At 38.1% G+C, this 18,488-nt stretch overlaps 3 protein-coding genes and 1 long non-coding RNA gene across 9 annotated transcripts in view; all 4 read left to right on the top strand.

Annotated features, from left to right (window-relative positions):
* myh14 (myosin, heavy chain 14, non-muscle) overlaps positions 1–4,859 on the top strand; it is a 31,618-nt gene extending 26,759 nt beyond the window's left edge. For 3 of the 4 annotated variants that reach the window (XM_069695791.1, XM_069695789.1, XM_069695788.1), the window contains 2 exons: positions 175–198; positions 907–4,859. In XM_069695791.1, coding sequence (XP_069551892.1) covers positions 175–198; positions 907–1,096 — 214 coding nt within the window. In that variant the 3' untranslated portion in view covers positions 1,097–4,859. The remainder of the gene's footprint in view (positions 1–174; positions 199–906) is intronic. The other variant, XM_069695790.1, reaches the window with a different exon arrangement.
* A 2,033-nt stretch (positions 4,860–6,892) lies between these two features.
* Positions 6,893–9,664, top strand: LOC138619412 (uncharacterized). The gene is made up of 4 exons (XR_011310808.1): positions 6,893–7,131; positions 7,746–7,871; positions 8,927–8,997; positions 9,120–9,664. It is a non-coding gene; the product is annotated as an uncharacterized lncRNA (long non-coding RNA).
* Positions 9,665–9,803: 139 nt separating this feature from the next.
* On the top strand, positions 9,804–12,803 carry LOC138619406 (mpv17-like protein). 3 transcript variants are annotated; one of them, XM_069695854.1, is made up of 6 exons: positions 9,804–10,210; positions 10,443–10,579; positions 10,843–11,186; positions 11,899–11,969; positions 12,241–12,270; positions 12,375–12,803. In XM_069695854.1, the coding sequence occupies exons 3-6, from the start codon at positions 10,853–10,855 to the stop codon at positions 12,492–12,494; spliced, it is 555 nt and encodes a 184-aa protein (XP_069551955.1). In that variant the 5' UTR covers positions 9,804–10,210; positions 10,443–10,579; positions 10,843–10,852; the 3' UTR covers positions 12,495–12,803. The 3 variants fall into 3 exon arrangements, with proteins under 3 accessions (XP_069551955.1, XP_069551956.1, XP_069551954.1); XM_069695855.1 differs by lacking the exon at positions 10,443–10,579; XM_069695853.1 differs by lacking the exons at positions 9,804–10,210; positions 10,443–10,579 and having other exon boundaries at positions 10,796–11,186.
* A 1,048-nt stretch (positions 12,804–13,851) lies between these two features.
* On the top strand, positions 13,852–18,239 carry rpl18 (ribosomal protein L18). The gene is made up of 7 exons (XM_069695858.1): positions 13,852–13,915; positions 14,581–14,667; positions 14,810–14,917; positions 15,627–15,725; positions 15,846–15,969; positions 16,566–16,635; positions 18,108–18,239. Exons 1-7 carry the CDS (start codon positions 13,913–13,915, stop codon positions 18,181–18,183), a joined length of 567 nt encoding a protein of 188 aa, XP_069551959.1. The 5' UTR covers positions 13,852–13,912; the 3' UTR covers positions 18,184–18,239.
* The last annotated feature ends 249 nt before the right edge of the window (positions 18,240–18,488 follow it).

Here is an 18,488-nt window from a genome sequence, read left to right as displayed (position 1 = left end):
TGCATGTATTATTTCTGGCATGAATGATCATTGTTTATTGTTGTTTTGTTTGTTTTTAACACCCCCATTAACTTGATATGATTTGTTTTGCTCTGTTCTTTTGTTCTTTTGTATCCATTTGTGTCCATCTAACACTGACACATTACCATCTGTCCACGTCACACCAACACTCAGCGTCCCTGAATGGAGACCAGATAAGTAGGTCACTGTGTGATTTTTTTATATATATATATATATATATATATATATATATATATGTGTGTATATATACATGTATATATAAACATTTTTATTGCTTGTCCTTTTGTCCATCTGTAGTCTATTTAAAGGAATAGTCCTGCGCTTTGGGAAATATATTTTAGCTTTCTTGTTAAAAGTTAGATGAAAAGACTGATACCTTTCTAATTTTTGTGAATATAGCCTTCTTTGGCCAAAAGCCAGTTAGCTTAGCATAGCTTAGCTTAGTTTAGCTCAGCATAAAGAAGGGGAAACTGGCTTTTTTTTTTCCAGTGGCAATAAAATCCACCCACCAGCAACTTTAAAGCTTTTTAATTTGCACATTGAAGTCTCCCACCATGTGCTGTTTTACACCTATGTTTTTGTACAGAATAAACAACCAAAAGATATTAAAATGATGATTCCTGTGCTTGTGGGAGGTTGGTAAGAGGATTTATTATCTTTGAACAGAGGCTAAAACAAACAACCTGAAGATGTTACAAGCATTGTTCTCTAGTTCCTGGCATTTTAAGGACTAAACATTTGACTATTTGAAGAAACAAATTGAAGAAACTGTTAGTAGCAGCCCTACTTCGAGAAAGAATTCACTGCCCCTCGGTGCGTTTGCTTCACGCTGCTCTCAGCCGGTTCATAGCTGGACTCGCTGTAACTGTCTCCCTTCTTGTCCAGGCGTGCTCCGTTGCCCCTGGCGATGCGCGGACGCAGAGCGTTGGTTGACGACCTCTCATTGGAGAACTCCGACTCGGAGGAGCCCCCTGCCTCACCCACTCCCTCCTCCGGACTCCCAGGGACCCCGACTCCCTCCTCAGAACACAGCCTGGACCCTCCGCCGCCCTACAGCGTCAACAACACAGAGTGACTCACACACTTGCTCAGTTACACACACAACATGTACACACACACACACACACACACACACACACACACACACACACACACACACAGATGCAGGCATGGGCCTCTCAGAGCCTCAAATACTTAGGGGTGAAAGAGTGACATGCACACAGAACATTACACACGTTTTAAAGTAAACAAAGTCACATAGGACACATACTTCAGGGGTTTTAACTATAAAACAACCTCTCTGATATATTAATGCTCTTTAAGATTTTGCCTCATTTTTTCTCAACAAGTACAGAAAACATATAAAAATGAGATTTTACAAATTGCAGATGCAGATTTTTATTCTGTAACGTAACAAAGACTGGAAATTTCTACATCACACCTCTGTAATACACTTCTGGGCAACTAAACTACATCTCCAGAGTGAAAGTGAATTATTATCATAGTTTCAGGAAGCTGTACAGAACTTGAAGAGCAGAGCAAAATAAGGTGATCACGTCTTTTACACTAGGAGGTATTTAATAACTAAGCCATGTTTAATCCTTTGATGTGGATTGAATATATGAATCTGCTGGAGGGTGAAAATAATTCTGAAAGGTTTGAAGACAATCTGTATTCATGTTACGTGAAATAGCCGACAAGAACAGTCAAATAAACACGGAGGGTTCACCTTCTTTATGAGTGAGTGTGTTAAGTGCAAGTGAGGTTAACGACGTCATAGTACGTCAGTCAATGTTTTAAACACATGAAACTTAGAATTACCTGACAAACAGAGGAAATTTTAAACAGTGCTGCTTTTTCTGAGGTACAATAACAGAAACTGGCAATTAGTAACTAATATTTAATGAAACCTTTAATGAAATGATTGATAAGGAACTGGGATTTATTACATTCTCATTGTCATATCACTAGTCACAAATAAAGTGACTTAAACACCAACAAGCCAACGTGCAGTCACACTTGCTGCATTAAGGCTGTATTAAATGATAAATCCTTTTTTATAGAGTAGAAACGGTATGTTCTTTGACAATGCAGTAGGTAGTATTAGATAGTCTCTTTAACTAAAGTCTTAACATATTGCTTCAGAAATTTGAATTTGTATAATTTATATCAAATATGAACTTTAAGTTATTGATCACTGCTTGTTTTCTGTGTGGCTTGGTCTTGCGGAGGAAGTCAGTCTGATCATTTCTGCTCCTGCTGGCATGGATGTCAGGCTGAAATGGGTTACAGTTACGGACATCTCAGACTTGTTTCTGTCAACGTCACAGCATCCGGTCTCAGAGGGGGAGTTTGCATGGGAGACTTCCCTAGTTAATGTCATCGCTGGTGTAAAAAAAATGAAGCACACACTTATGGATTGTTCACGAAAGCGACGTAAAAACCTGTGGAGAACTGTTTTAATTTATCTTTTTATCCAAAGCAGAACAAATTGTGAAAACGGATCTTTTCTTTCTTCTTGTTTTAGACCGATAACCGCATCACATTTTATTTTGACAAGCATCTTGTATACTGTCATTTTGATTTTACTGATGAACTGTGTAAATTATTAATCAAACAAAGCTTTTGTGTTTAACCAAATGGTGGGCGTATGGATGAGAAAAGGGACTTAAATTTGTAGTAAACGTAGAGTAGCTGTAGAACAAAGTAGATGACAGGAGTAGAGGCTGGTTGGGTTTTCTACTGTGATGACTGTGATGGAGGAGTATGAACTCAGTCTGTGCTCACAGGTCCTGTGTAGAAGATTGTAGAATGACTGAGCACCAGGCTCAAAGCATTTTCATAGACCAGTAGTGTTAGTTTAAAAAAAAAAAAAAAAACAGTGGAGGCACTGTGGAATGAATTTTTATGAAGTAAATGGCAAGTAGAACAAAACGTTGTTTTGCTTTTTTTTACCCTAGCTATCAACTCAAAATTACATTATGTGCGTGGGCACTTCCATGACCCCTGCTTTGAAACCTGGTTTCTAAGATGTATTTCTTCAGACGGTCTCCATATATTTTGTATTTTTTAATACATGAATGTCTTTTTGTTTTTATTTTTATTTTTTTGGTTTATGACCTTTTACCACACACGTATGCCTGTCACAGCTTTTAGTGTGTCCAGGAAGTTAATGTGATTTTTATAATGTAGACACAAAGAGGGTTGTCTTTACAAACTGGCAGACACTGCTCAAAGAAATAGTTTGACCTTTTGGGAAATAGGCTGGAGTTAGATGAGAAGGTCGATACCACTCTCATGTCGCAGCACTAAATATAGAGCTACAGCCAGTTAACTTAGTTTAGTTTAGCAGAGCCAAATGGACTTAAGGTAATAAAATACGGCTCTAAAATCTGCCAATAACAATTATATGTATCTTCAATCGGCACAAAAACTGAGTTTAAAAACAAAGAGGCACTTTTATTGGCAGGTTATGTCCCAGACTATTTCTTGATGTAGTCGGCGGAGACTCCAGGAAGTCACTGCAGCTGTCTATGAACTAGTCTAACACATACCTTTCTATAAAACCACAATGTTTGTTTTTACACTTTAATATTGTACAGAACAAACCAGATATAACTTGTTAATTTGTGAGCTTTAGAGGTAAATTTTGTTATCTTCAGTAAGAGACAGGCTACCTTTTCCCATCTGTATCGAGTCTTTATGCTAAGCTAACTAGCTGCTGGCTGTAGTTTTGAATGAATCATACAGATTTAAGAAGGCACCGATCCTCACCTCGAGGTCTCAGCAAGAAAGCAAATTTCCCAAATGACAGACTTTACTTTTAAATTAGAACAAATGTCACTGACACTTTAACTTTCAATTGGAACTTATGAAAACAAAAGATTGTGTCGCTGAAATCACAAATGGTGTTTCTGGAGTTTTTCTGAATATTGTTTGTTTTTTTTATTCTGGATATACAGATTACTATAAAGACGAGGATTAATGATGCTGTTGGTGTTTACCGTTGATTACACACATGACCAGTACAGTAGTTTTCGGTAATCAGGGTCGTCATCACTGCTCCTTCTTCTTCCTTCTGTTTAAATTAACCGGTTTGCACTGAAATAAAAGTAGTGAGCGCAAGCAGTACTCCACATCCGTCCCATGTGCATACATATGTTCTTACCATGCCAGGTTCACCATGATTCACAGTTAGTGACAGGTGAAGAAAGATCAAACTGTCTGGGTCAAGAAAGACTACTGACGACATATATTTACAGCCCAATTAAAGGGTTTTAATTGTTATTTTCTGTATGTGTAATTGTTTAATTTTAGCAATATGCAGGGTTTTTGTTTGAAGCTGTATTTTTTTTTTTTAAGATATTGTGTAAATGCTGCACTTTACACACCACCAGTGGAGATAAAAGCAGCCAGACATTGTCAGTACGTTACATCTGCCTTGTCCGGTTGTAATTTATCTCCAAAAGGCTGACATTAAGCCAAATGAGCTGACAAGACGTGTCATCATGACACCCGTCTCTGAACTATTCACTTAACTGTTGTCATCTCAAAATGTCATATCAACGTCCAAAACTTTGCTGAAATAGACCAAAACCTGACGACATGTGGATTGAACTGCTGGAACAGGGACAGACGAAGTTTGTTCACCTGTAGCAAGAAACGAGGCCGATGCTTCTCTGAGGTGTTATTTTTCTCTGTGTTTGTTTATGGCTTCTGTGCAACTTGAAACATTTTGGAAATGTGTTTTATTGTTTTAGCATATTTTTTTTGTTAATGATGCTGTAATTATAAAACATCTGACTGGGATTAACTTTAATATATGTCGTTGGTTTTGATGTTTGTGGGTCTGTGTGTTTTATTGCACCGTTGGGTGTCACACACACACACACACACACACACACACACACACACACACACACACACACACACACACACACACACGTTTCACTATCCCGATAGGGATTTTCTTTGACACAATGCATTCACTAGCCCCTTAACCATCACCGCTAAATGCCTAACCTTTACCTCCCTAACCCTAAATCCTCGTACCCACAGGGACACATGTCCTCACGGGTTGGTGTGTACTAAGATTTATGTCCCCACTGGGATATAAAAACATGTACACACACACACACACATACACAGAAGCACAATTTAAGACTCATTCAAACACACAGACTTGACAAGATACTCACACCTCAGAAAACAGGAGTTGTTAGCGCACAGTTTACTTTTTAAAAATTACATTATTACATTATGGATATTTGATACCACTTTAGTATGAACATTTCTTACTTGGAACAATAATACCACTGAAATCAATGCACAGACTGAAACTCGCATATTAAACATACTTTATATACATGACAAAAGTTTGGTCTAAAAACGAAAGAAATTAAAAGTAGACTCGTTATGTGCCAAATATGTTTGAACTGACCAAACAAATTCTAATATTAAGTTAAATATCAGGTTATGTGATTGTAATAATTGTGAATAGTATAGCCTGTTATTGTAATATTTCTTTACAAACAAATTACTGAAAGGCTTACAATAAAATTGTATGCTGAAACAGAAATGAAATGGACAAATATAACATGTTGACTAACAATGGTGACCATATTCTACATGACTTTCAACGTATTAAAAAGTGATATTTTCTTTTTCTTTGTTTATTATTGGTATTGTCCAATTTAAGTATTTACAAATAAAACTACATATTGCTATGGAGTTAAATTAATTGAAAATCTAAAAGTCTTAAAATATCATTACAGATTAAACTTTGTTAAATGACTATGAAAAAAAAAAAAAAAAAACGGTGCCCACTCAAAGTTCTGTCTTTGATATAAAATACGGAAGAAATCAAGCACAGCAGGCCATGTTTCACTGGATCTTGATTCATGACTCATCGGTCTCTTGAATATTTAATTCAATAAATACCAAACCTATTCTAGTCAGGTGATTTCCCGTCCTTTAAGATGTCAGTGAACAGCCAGTCATCCTCATGAGGTGGTGTTGGTATAGGACGGTGCTCAGGATTTTGAAGAGGGGCGGAGAATGACTGAGCAACACCCTCGAATGGTGTAAAATTGAGGTTGTTTTCACAGTTCACCAGCATACAGGTTCTCTCCTGAGGACGCTGGTATGTCTGCAGCTGTGCGGCGTTGTAGTGGTAGCTGATCGGGGCGGAGAGCTGGTTTTGAGCGATGTCCGCACTTTGAGGCGGTTTAAAACTGTTAAATAGTTCCTCTGCTGTGTACGTACTTTGTCCATGTGAGCTTCGCTGGTTGCTCTGGAAGTGGTTTATGGTCAGTCCCTGATCTCCATGACAACTGTATCCATATTCATTTCTATACTCAGCTCCCTCACAGTGCAGATCCTCCACCTCAGTGAGGCCAACTGACTGGTCTGCGACTATAACCTCATCAGCACCGATCTCCAGGCCAGCATCCGCTTGACATGCACAGCTACTGTTAAAATAGGACTCTACGTCCATGCAGCCTCCCAAATCTTTATTTCCAACGCTGAAGAGGTCCAGTATGTCAGTCAACTGACCCTCAGTGATGTCAGTGATGCTCTTCTGTGCCTGTGCGCAGGCCGAGAGGTCTGTGAACATTTGAATTGAGAAATCGCAGGAGTCGAGAGACAACGGAGAGAGCTCTGAGGAGAAGGAAGGGGAGGTGTCCATGTTTTTGGCAAACTGGATGAAACTGGAGTCACTTGGAGGTTTTTCTTCTGAGAGGGTGGTGATTGGTTTAAATTGACATTCATCATTGTTATACTCAGAATGAAACAGCTCTGCCCCGTGGTGACAGTCAATACCTTTTGGGGAGCTCATAGAAGGGAACTCAACCCGTTTTCGACGACTGCTGTGTTTTGTCTGTCTCCTTTTGCTCTGGTTGTTCATTCCAGCAGTGCAGCTGGAGGACTGTGATTCGGTTGGAGGTTTACAAAGCTGCCCTGAGTCCGTCTGCTTCTTTTCAACGACCTCAGTTTCACATAAGTCGATGGAGACGTCGCTGCTGGACTTTGAGATACCGTCTGCGTACACACTGCCTTTATCTGGATCTTGTAGACAGCTGCTTTGAGATGGGTTACCCAACTGTTCAGGTGCGTCCGGCTTGTGTGACGACAGAGAAGAAATGTTTTTTTCTCCTTCCTTGAAATAAAGAGCAGATGCTAGTCGATGGTTTGCTGCTTCTATGTCTGCAAACTTTCTGTTGATAGAGACAGAAAGAAAAGAAATGAGATAACAGTTGACATGCCTTAAGATAGAGGTTCTGCGCTTTTTAAGCCTTTGTAACTACAAACAAATAGTAGTGGAGGTATTTGGGGATATAATACTCTATTTTTCACCGTTTATAGGTGAGCTTAGCTTAGCATAAATACTGGAAACAAGGTGAACTGCTAGCCTGGTTCTGTCCAAACTAAATTGAAACAATGACTACTGCCCACTGTCTAAAGAGGTAAGTGTCCAGACACAACAAATATAATGTCATGTAATGAAAATATTTCTTTACGTTATCCTCCGGTGACTCCGGAGATTTGCATTGACCCCAGTTCTGGAACCACTTTTTTAAGACACTGCCAGGAACCATAAATTCTAATATTAGTCCACCTCAGTGTCTCTCTGATGGCTCAACACACCTCTGGATCATGTTGTGCAGGAAGCGACGGTGGTTGACCTGCCGCTTGGATGGTCGGTTCTTCCTTGGTTTCTGCAGGGTCCTCATCATGTGACCCGCTGCTGAGGTTACGAAAGTGTAGAGGTCACGACCCCAGGGGACCCCTCGCTCCAGACCAGGCTCCAAACTCACAGAGATGGATGGTCGCATGGCTGAGAGATGGAAGTAAGTTTAATAATATAGCTCCTTTCACAAGAAGAAAGTTGAGTAATTCCCGTCTTAAGTGCTTCAAAACAAATGAAAGGCCACAGATATAAACATAGAACACTTTTTAAAGGTATCGGGAGATTTAAAGTCTTTAATTTAAGAATTTAAAGACACATCTACTTTAAGCCTGGAGCAACAAACTAGACGAGTGACAAAGGGCTACATCACATGAGTAATGTAGGCAGGTGTCGGACCAAGCAGTGCTCTAAAAGTGATCACAAGAATTTTTAGTTGGATCCTGAATTTGATGGAAAACAGTGGTAAAGAAGGAATCTGATTTTATTTTTTATCTTTTTTAGCATGAGTAAAATAAAGTATATTTTTGTATATATATTTTTTTGTATAAGTACCAATGCCATCATATATATATATATATATATATATATATATATATATATATATAATAAAGTCTTGACTTTAAAATTCTGCTAAAGTAAATGTACAGAAGTATTATCAGCTAAATGTACTCAATGTATAAAGGTCAAAGTGCTCTTCAGAAAAAGAGAGTTCTAATTGTAAGAAGCCTTTTATTGCTCTGAAGAATGTTGACATAATTTTTGGGGTAAGAAATAAATCAAATGCTGCACAGATTAACTATTTTTTTTTACTTTTTCTAAATCCTTGATTCTCTCTTCTTCTGACCTCAAAATTATTTAAATGAAGTCAGTAGAGACCCCAATAAACAGCCACGAGCCAAAAACAGTTGGTAACCACTACTTTAATCCTTAGCAATGCCATTTATAATGCATATGCAAATATTACATATGTAGGGTAACTAGTAACTATTGTAAAATAAAATAGGAGAATGAAAAATAGAATATTTCTCTCTGAAATCCAGTGATGTGGAAAAAAATATATATTTACTGGCTTTCCCTCAGTGGTGCAAACTAACGAAGTACGTAAATCACGGTTAAAACCAATGACTTGTAATTTAGACACATAGCTGTTCTGTAAAGTTTATATTGTATAATGTAAATAAAACGTGAAAATCCTTCTTACCTTTTCGTTTTCAGGCTGCTGGGTTTGTCTGTATCTTCCTACAAACTGCACTGAGGACAGAGGGGGCGGACAGCTTCCGCCAGAGGTGTGGTAATTTAATTGTTGATGTCTATGTGCGCACGCATTGTGCGCCTGTGTGCACAGATTAAGTCAAGTGACATCACCGCTCAATGCAAATGCACAAATTTCCCCCTTTTTTTTTTCCAGCAATATGAATGGAATCCACCTTGACAAATTGATGGTGGGAGAGGAAGTGAGACACGATGAGAGGCTCTGAAAAGAAACAGGCAATTATCTGAGAAGTCAACCACTTGTGGAAGTGTGGGCACACGTCTCCATTGTGTGCCACACGAAAGGCAGCTTGTTAAATAGTGGGAGACACAAACACACCTACTGAGGCAGTTAACAAGCCCTTAATTGATCATCTTAAACTCTGGCCCTAATTATCACATTCTCAGAGGGAAGAGCCAAGATGGTTGCTAGTGGCTTTAATTGACCTTTACAATTCAATAGCACACCTTCCAAGTACAGCATTTTACATATCTATGGCAGCAGGTGGGTGAAGCTGCCCTTTTTACACAGATGAGAAACATAAAAATAAAATCCAACAAGTTCAATGATCATTTTTTTTAACTGTTGCTCCCGCATTTGTAATATTTTCTTCTTTTTTTTATGCAATTTGACCCCTTGATCACCAGTTAAGAATGATGTTCTTTTCTCATTTCCATTAGTGTATTAGTACTTGTTTAGTTTTTTCAGGCTTTTTTCTCTTTTAATACTTTAATACTACCTTTAATATTTTAATTTAATTTTTAAAAAATTTCCCCTCGGGGATTAATAAAGTATATACCTACCTACCTACCTACCTTATATTATATTTTTTATTGGGTTTCCAAACCCAATTGTGGCAAAAATACAGCACAAAGGTAGGTAAGTTAGGTCATTTCATTTGACCATTTATAGAAAGTTAAATTTGGACTTTTTGCACATTTTCCACTTTTTCCATTTTCTGTCAAAGATATTTACAATAACTTTTTTCCTGAACTATACATTGCTCGAGTGCAGTCAGTCGAACCATCTTCTCAGCCTCTTAATGCAACAACTAACCCTGTTTCCTGTCTCCAATAAAGAGAGGATTTTGTGGATCTTATGGTGCTTTACTCAAAGGAGGGAGCCACTGCTGCAGTAGTGGCATGTATTTATAGTAACACCACATGTGCTTCTGACCAGAGGGCTGCACAGCAAACACACTGGTGTGGTTTCAACTTCAACACTTCTCCAGATGAGAAAAATCTGTGGTAAGTCATATTTAAAAACAATGAATGCAATGGCTTATTTATATTAATTATATTATATTTATACCCGTCTTCTCGTATAGATTCAGTTTAGTAACCTGACTGGATGAGTTTGTCTGAACCGCTCTATTGCCGGCTGCAGATTATTGCTCAGTCAGTCACTTCAGTATCATTTTCCACATGTGGTATTTTCTCGAGAGGCCGATAACGGTTTTATCATACATTCATGCAACAGTTGATGAACTTTGACCAGGTGAGAAGTTCTCGTCACCTCAACCCCTCCTCCCTATCCAACAAAACCAATCAGAAAAGAGTTTGTGTCTCTTTGGCTCTGAAAAGTGAAGAAAAGGGTGAAAGGAACCAGACTGAATGGTAGGTTTGACTATTATTTGGAAAAAATCCATAAATTAGGTTGATTCAAGACAAAGCAATTATCGTTTTTACATGTTATCTGGAACACCATTTAGAGTGTTTCATATACAGTATTTAATCGTTAATTATGAATCATCCCCCTGATTCTGCTTAACTCCCTTAACATCAGTTGAAAAAAGTTTAAACAAAATATGTAGTATTGTAAAGCAGGTACACCTGATGGCTTTCTGTTGAATGAATTCATTGATCCCCTCTGTGTTCAGATTTTTCACCATGAACCGGGCCTGGGCTGTGTTCAAGGCTCACCCGTACATCAGTAACGTCCTGGGATACACAACGCTGTTTGCCTCGGCGGACCTCATACAACAGAGCGTGCTGGGTGAGAAATCTGCCGCAGGATCCACATCAGAGGATTCAGTTGGCATCAACTGGAGTCAGACGGCTCGAGTGGCGACTGTCGGTTTCTGTTTCCACGCCAACTTCAACTATCACTGGCTCAGAGGGCTGGAGAGGATGCTGCCAGGAGGCGGAGTAAAGGCAGTGACGGGAAAAGTTGTGGTGGATCAGCTGATTGCAGCACCTCTCACCATCAGTGCCTTTTATATTGGTAAGTGTGTTATGAAACCATTTATAATACTTACCTTTAATCACTGTGTGTCACTGTGTGACACCACCATTTCTCAATAAGAATAATGAGAAATGGTGGTGTCTGTTGTGTTGCTCTGCTTATGAATTTACAGACGTTAGATTAAACATTCTGGGACCACTTTGTTTCATGTGTCTGTAATTTCCTAATAGTTTTATTATCTTAGATCAAAGTAGTCAGACTTCAGATAGACATCTAAATTTATTTATTATGTGGTTCTTGATCAGCTAAGGTGGGACTTGGCAATGCTCTTGAATAATGCTTTCCTTTCCATTTCCACTTCCACTGTTACCATGGAAACGGGGTTCATTGCTATAGCTTGGATTTTTTGAAATAATGCAATTACAATCTCCACCTGTGAAATCTGGACTAGCCACCAATCAATCTCTTCACTGCATTTGGTACATTTCCTCCCTCAAAAACTGCAAAATCAGAATCACCATTAAAAGACCAACATAAGCTACTTTTTGTTCTCCATATGTTGAATTCTTTATTCGCCTGGAGACAACCTTTACATTTTTGCCTGCTCACTTGATCTGCTGCACACCCCAGAGTACACTAGATTACACTAGCAATCAATTGGAATTAATTAATTGTAACACGTGTAAAGTGAAGCTGTAACAGTTTTACTCTGATATCGCAAATGAAATTGAATAGTCACTTCTACTTGTAGGTTTAAGTTTACTAGAAAAGAAAGATGACCCGCTTGAAGACTGGAGACAAAAATTCTGGACATCTTACAAGGTACATATACAGTTACATATACATATACAGAGAAGGAGCAGGATGGCTACAATCCCATGTGATATGTCTGTCTGTCTATCTATCTATCTATCTATCTATCTATCTATCTATCTATCTATCTATCTATCTATCTATCTATCTATCTATCTATCTATCTATCTATCTATCTATCTATCTATCTATCTATCTATCTATCTATCTATCTATCTATCTATCTATCTATCTATCTATCTATCTATCTATCTATCTATCTATCTATCTATCTATATAGACTGGAGTGATATTTTGGTCGATAATGCAGGTGAGATATTCACACTTTTTCTGCACACACATTCAGAGAAATGCACGGATGGCAGTCATTCATATTGATATATCCCTTTTTTTTTTCCTCGTCCACCATCTCAGGCAGTGAACTTTACTTTCGTTCCTCCTGTTGCACGGACAGCATTTCTGGGAGGCATCGCACTGGCTTTCACGATCTTCCTGTGTCATCTCAGGCAGCAGCACAACCATAAACTCGAATGAACCCATTAGCCTCAGCTTCACAATGTTTACAATTTACTAGTTTTTAATAAAATAATTACATTCGTTAGAGCTCATCTAAAGGTCTACTGAAGAAACTAGGGAAGAATAGGATAACAGGCCCATCTCTGTGAATCAGTGGATCAGCCAACCTCATGTTCTTTCAACTTTTAAATGTGAATTACAAAGATGCAACAGTGTCTGAGTTGAATCCTGCTGCTATTCATGTTGCTGTCATCTTTTCCTTGGAGAACAACAAAGCTGTTAAATCCTTACTTTACTGCCACACTTTTTCAGTGCATCATATCCTGCAATAACTGTTTTTTAACCAATAAAGGTTTTGTACATGTTTTTGTTTTGTTTAGTTTGGTTTCATTAATTTTCTTCAAAACTTTTTTTTTTTATCAAGTTTTATATAAAAAAATAAAATAATTAAGTAATAATATAGAATACATTTTCACTGGGGAAGTTATAATAGTTAACAAATATTTAACTAGTAACACTGTTGATGAAGAACAGATAATCATAGATAAACATTAAAATACTGACTAATGAAAATTCACAAAATATTAAGATCTACAAATTTTACAACTTTCTTGTAATTGATGATTACACTGCTCAGTTTCCAAATAGCAATCCAAAAGGTCGTTTTTATTCATAACTTAAAGACAAATACAAATTATATAAATAAAATCAATTCTAATTGGATGGAAATTGGTGGAATAAGTATTTAGGTCATTTACTTAAGTAAAAGTATACCAAACTTGTTAAAATCCTGCATTCAAAACCTTACTAAACTAAAGGTATATAAGTGTAATCAGCTAAATGTGGCATACTTAAAGTATCAAAAATAAAAGCACACACTTCCTGTCTGTGTTTTATTATTACATGATGCTTCTGGATTAATGTTACTGCTGCATTGATGTGCACTGTTGTAGTTATTTAAGGTTGTGCTTATTTTAACTTTGGTTAATCGACAGTAATGCATTATATTCTATAAGATCATCCTATCTTCGCAAAATATTTTGCATGCATCTCTAAAAAGTCAACGAGCTCAGAAAAATAATGGATTTTTCAGTGAATGTGTTTTACTGGACAGGAAGCGTGTGAAAAACTGTAATCTTTAAATCATAAAAGTAGTCAAGTAAGCTGTCAGAATGAAATGGAATAAAAAGTACAATATTTGCCTCTGAGATTTACTGGAGGAGAAGCCACCACTGAAAATAACCAACGTGAACTTGTAAAAAAAAAAAGTCTCTTGCTGCTTCTACCACTGGAGGCACCATCCTGAATCCTCACAGCTGTTTTCACCGGCACGCAGGAAGCGCAGGTTCTTTAACCAATCAGACGCCCGAGATTTCAGCTCACTGTTTATCGCGAGACCTCGGCTCTTCCTTTTCCCTTTTCGCTCTGAGTCCAAGATGGTAGGTTATGTTATCAGAATTGTACAAATGTGATAGCTTGAGTATCCACGGTCATCCTTTGTATTAAACTGTCAAATCTGCTAAGTAGAAACGTTAAAGTGTTCGGGACGTAATTTGCGTCGCAATGTTGCCATAATTTCGTGTTTTTGACCATTAAATTCACAATAACCTACCCTCTTTAGAAGAGACTGGTGCCGTAGAGGCAGCCGCTTTTAGCCGGAAAAGTTGACCAGAAATGAATAATTAAAAGTGCACCAGAAGACAGAATCTTGTGTTAAATCATAATTTCTTCATCCCCCAATGTTTACGTGTGTTCCTACATGTCAAACTTGTCCATACGTCGTATTGTTTGCTTGCTATCTGCCGCCCGTGGTAGCAATTAGCTGCAGTGCCAACGTGTGAACCGGCCTCTGCTACACGTTGAGCTGCTTTCGAGTTTCAATATACATATTGTGTAAAGTGTTTTAACTGTAGATATAAATTCCTGTAATTGTATTGTTTTATTCAGGTTTGGTAGAGATGGGCTTGAATGTACAATGAAAGTTTAGCAGCGGAGCTTAGACGTAAGAGATGTCCTAAACGTAAGACCGCTTGAAACGAAGCCAGTCGGTGCTGCGTGTGAATTAAAAGTGTTAAACACACTGCGTTTCTGTTTATTTTCCAAGGGTGTCGACATCAGGCACAACAAGGACCGCAAGGTGCACAGAAAGGAGCCAAAGAGCGAGGATATCTATCTGAGGCTCCTGGTCAAGGTAAATGAAACTCGCACGTCAGACTTTACACACTGGATTAAAAACACCACTAGTACTAATTCATGTGTGTCTGATCGCGTTTTAACCAGTAAACGGGTATTATCAGTTGTGTTTCTCTAACCATCCTGCTGGTTTCTCATAGTTGTACCGGTTCCTGGCCCGCCGCTCTAATGCTCCCTTCAACAAGGTCGTCCTGAGGAGGCTGTTCATGAGCAGAACCAACAGGCCTCCCATCTCTGTCTCCCGCCTGGTCAGTCTCTTCTCTCACCTTGTCCACCACTAACAAACCCTGCTTTTGCTCTTGAACAACATCTGTTTGAGCCAGTTGTATATGCAGCATGTCTTATCTTTTTGTAACTCGAATGCATTTTGACAGTGTAATTATAGGTCAGTGTCTCCGTTGGTCGATTGATGTGTAGAATACAGTGTTTCTATAGTCGGCTTCATTAATTTAGTCACCGGGCAGTGAATTAGTTTTTTACTGCCACAGAATCCCTGACCTCATGAGGCCTTGAGTGAAATCATCCATTGAGGTCTGTGCAGTGATTTAAAGAGAACAAAAAAAATCAATAAGAGGGCTGTGAATTCGGCTTTTGGCTGAGAGAAAGTTAGATCAATGGTTCCTTGGTTTATTTCAGTCTGTCTTACTGGGTTCTGAATTCTGCAATGTATTTTGGACTGGGTTTCAATTGGTAAAGGTGTCTTCCTGCTGTAGTAAGAAAAAATTATTGGCTCATTGCTTATTGTTCAGTAAAGAATTTAACTAAATGTCACCAATCATGATCATGTTACCCATATCATTCATCCACTAACGCACATCATCAACTTACATATTTACTACAAGGCTCATCAAGACTTGGTAATCAGGAGAGGTATTCAAGTTATATTGGCATGTATGAGCCCTGTTGTCAGTTGTCATCACTCATTGAACTTACCTTTGTTTTTTTTCTGCCTACTAGATCCGCAAGATGAAGCTGTCCGGCCGCGAGAACAGAATCGCTGTTGTTGTGGGAACAGTGACTGATGATGTCCGAATTCAGGATATCCCCAAGCTCAAGGTGAGCCTTTTGTTGCCGAATTCGCCATGAAGTTCTCTACAAAGATGTCAGTTTCTTCAACGTAGTGAGGCTTTTGGCCGTCTCTGAAATAGTCCTCATGTCCTGTTTGTTGTCCCACAGATCTGTGCTCTGAGGGTAACCGACGGTGCCCGGCGCAGGATCCTGAAGGCAGGAGGTCAGGTGATGACCTTTGACCAGCTGGCTTTGGCTTCTCCCAAAGGACATGGCACAGTGTTGCTGTCAGGTAACCAAACATTTATATTTGCCTACCAGTGTCAACCCAGTTAGTTGGAGGAATTCAGATAATGCAAAAAAAAATTTATATTGCCTTTTCAAAAACACTGCTGCTGGACAGTATTCAGTTTCCTCCAGCTGCTTTTTTTAAACAGTCATTGTACTACAAGGTCCTCTAGAAAGTTGTCCATAAGGATGATGGACAAAAAAAAACTTTTTTCCTGAGTAAGAAGCTGTTTGTGCTAAAGCAGATTTCACATGTCATTTCATCATGGAGATTTTTTTAGTTTCTATTTGAGGCCTGATAACACTTCCACTGAACTGTAATATATTTGACTCCACTTTACTGGGCTGTCTAAACTAAAAAAAACAACAACACATGCTTCATGTTGTATTTAATTTAATCTCTGCCACACACAAACATGCAAATTGTAATTTAAGATGTCTTTGAATTAATGAAAAGGGAATACATTCATTAAATGGGAACTGGTCTGAGGTTTTCAAATGGTCTGCAGACGAGTAAGTTTCTGCTCGTGATTGTTTTCAGATGGGTGTGTATCATTTGTATGTGCTTTTAATCTTTAACATTATATTTTTTTTCACCAGGACCCCGCAAAGGCAGAGAGGTGTACAGGCACTTTGGAAAAGCTCCTGGAACTCCTCACAGCCACACCAAGTATGTGTACAGTTGATTTGTCAGTGCTGTGGTTAAAAGGTTTACCGAAGGAGGTCTATAGAGTAAATACTTTCGCTTCATTACTTTGATCAGTCAGATGCCAAAACTAGTTGTCTTACAAGTTTAGATTAGACTTTTTTCTCTTTCCTGACTCCTGGCCTTCTCTCTCGCGTTGTCTGATAAACTAAGAGTCATAAACAGCCGTAGTACTAGACGGAAAACTTTGAACTTTGATTCATCTGCCAACGACCGACTTGCTTCGATACCATCTACAATCGAAAAATGCCTTGTCATTTTGTACTAAACTCTAAACCTCATGAAAACTAAAGATTTGTATCTTAATGTGTAATGTAAAGTTCATTTTGTTAAAATGAATTTCATAAAATTTGTATTGGAAAAAAAAAACTGGTTCAGAACCAGTATCAAAGTCAAGGTATCGGTACCCATCAAAACATTTTCAACAATACTAAGCCATGCTGATGAATTACTAAACGGCATGGAGATGATACAATGGAATTATAAATATCAGGCTATTCCTTGTTGTTAAAAGTATTTTAACTTGAGTTACTGAGCACTTTTTAATCTTGGTACAATTAGAAGGAGAAAAATATGCAATATTTGTCTACCTTGTTTTCAATGTTCAACCTTTCGGTTTTTATACACAAGTAAAAGTTTTTAGAGGTTTGTGCCCGGGGTTGTTTTATATTCTAGTCAATATGATTGATGCACAGTACAATACTTGGGTTTAGGGAATTTCACAAATCATATAATTCTAACATTACAACTACATTCTTAAAAATATATTTTATTTCAAACCTGTGCAAATTATTGCGTTTTTTTTTTTTGTCAAATCTAGCAATCCAGCTTTCATAGAGCAAAAAGCACAGGTATAACTCAAAACATTAAGTATGAATCGTTCATCATAAAGTGTGCCAGAAGGCAGGCATAGTAGTGGTGCCTGGTACATCTGAATGGAGCGTTGCCATTAATGCGCCTCGTCCAGACCGCATCACTGTGGTGCCAATAAGATTGTAGATTAGCCCTTCTTTTTTTTTTTAAATACACACTTTGAAGTTCTCAGAGTAAAATGCTATTTGAGGTCATTGGGGGAGAAAACTTGTCAATGACATTCTTAAATTCCAGCACTTTGTCAGATGTGAGCTCATCATCAGACGTGATGCGTATCAGCATAGTTGGATTGTGATTCACAGGATGCTTCAAATACCTTACCATGAAAGGTTTCATTCCAAAAACCACCTGCCATAACCAGACCGCCCACAGGTTTAGGAGTTTATCATTTTCCAGAATATATTGAGTGTTCAGTAAAAAAAAAAAAAAAAATCCACTGTGATTGAGCTTGCAGATGAGAAAAAGCTGAAATTGACATTTGTAAAACTTTTATTATAATTATGTTGGGTGTGTATTTCTGTAATATATTAAATTGAACTTTTTTTTCCATTCTTTGTCTCCAGGCCCTATATCCGCTCCAAGGGCAGGAAGTTCGAGAGAGCCCGTGGTCGCAGAGCCAGGTGTGGCTACAAGAACTAGTCTGTTTTTTTTTTTCAATGCAACCTGATACAAATAAAAGACTGGGTGAACAAAAATGTGTCCTCTTTATGTTTTTAATTGACCAAATGCTGCTTCACTGACATTTTTAACAAGAGTTAACCTAATCCTGACCACCTTCTCCAAAAGACTCCCTTCAGCTCCGCTGTCACAAGGACAGGTACAGGAGATCATTCCTGCCCACCGCAATAAGACTGTACAATAACTCACCTCTGGCAAAATCCATCACACAACAATAACACCGTTGTCTGTGTTTCTTGGTTGTTTGTATATAATATGGTTAGGTT

The sequence above is a fragment of the Brachyistius frenatus genome, unplaced genomic scaffold, assembly GCF_029030835.1.
Source record: "Brachyistius frenatus isolate BFR_SWC_R1_liver_20210118 unplaced genomic scaffold, ASM2903083v1 Contig_20, whole genome shotgun sequence".
NCBI classification, from domain to species: domain Eukaryota; kingdom Metazoa; phylum Chordata; class Actinopteri; family Embiotocidae; genus Brachyistius; species Brachyistius frenatus.
Note: the sequence above shows the minus strand (reverse complement) of the source record. Positions and strands in the feature narration are given on the sequence as shown.

Coding starts and splice junctions, on each gene's coding strand:
- LOC138619406 (XM_069695853.1), top strand. CDS start 10,814: ATGAATTCATTGATCCCCTCTGTGTTCAGATTTTTCACCATGAACCGG. Junction 11,187..11,898: donor CATCAGTGCCTTTTATATTG/GTAAGTGTGTTA, acceptor TTCTACTTGTAG/GTTTAAGTTTACTAGAAAAG. Junction 12,271..12,374: donor TATTTTGGTCGATAATGCAG/GTGAGATATTCA, acceptor CCACCATCTCAG/GCAGTGAACTTTACTTTCGT.
- rpl18 (XM_069695858.1), top strand. Junction 14,668..14,809: donor ATCTGAGGCTCCTGGTCAAG/GTAAATGAAACT, acceptor GGTTTCTCATAG/TTGTACCGGTTCCTGGCCCG. Junction 16,636..18,107: donor ACTCCTCACAGCCACACCAA/GTATGTGTACAG, acceptor CTTTGTCTCCAG/GCCCTATATCCGCTCCAAGG.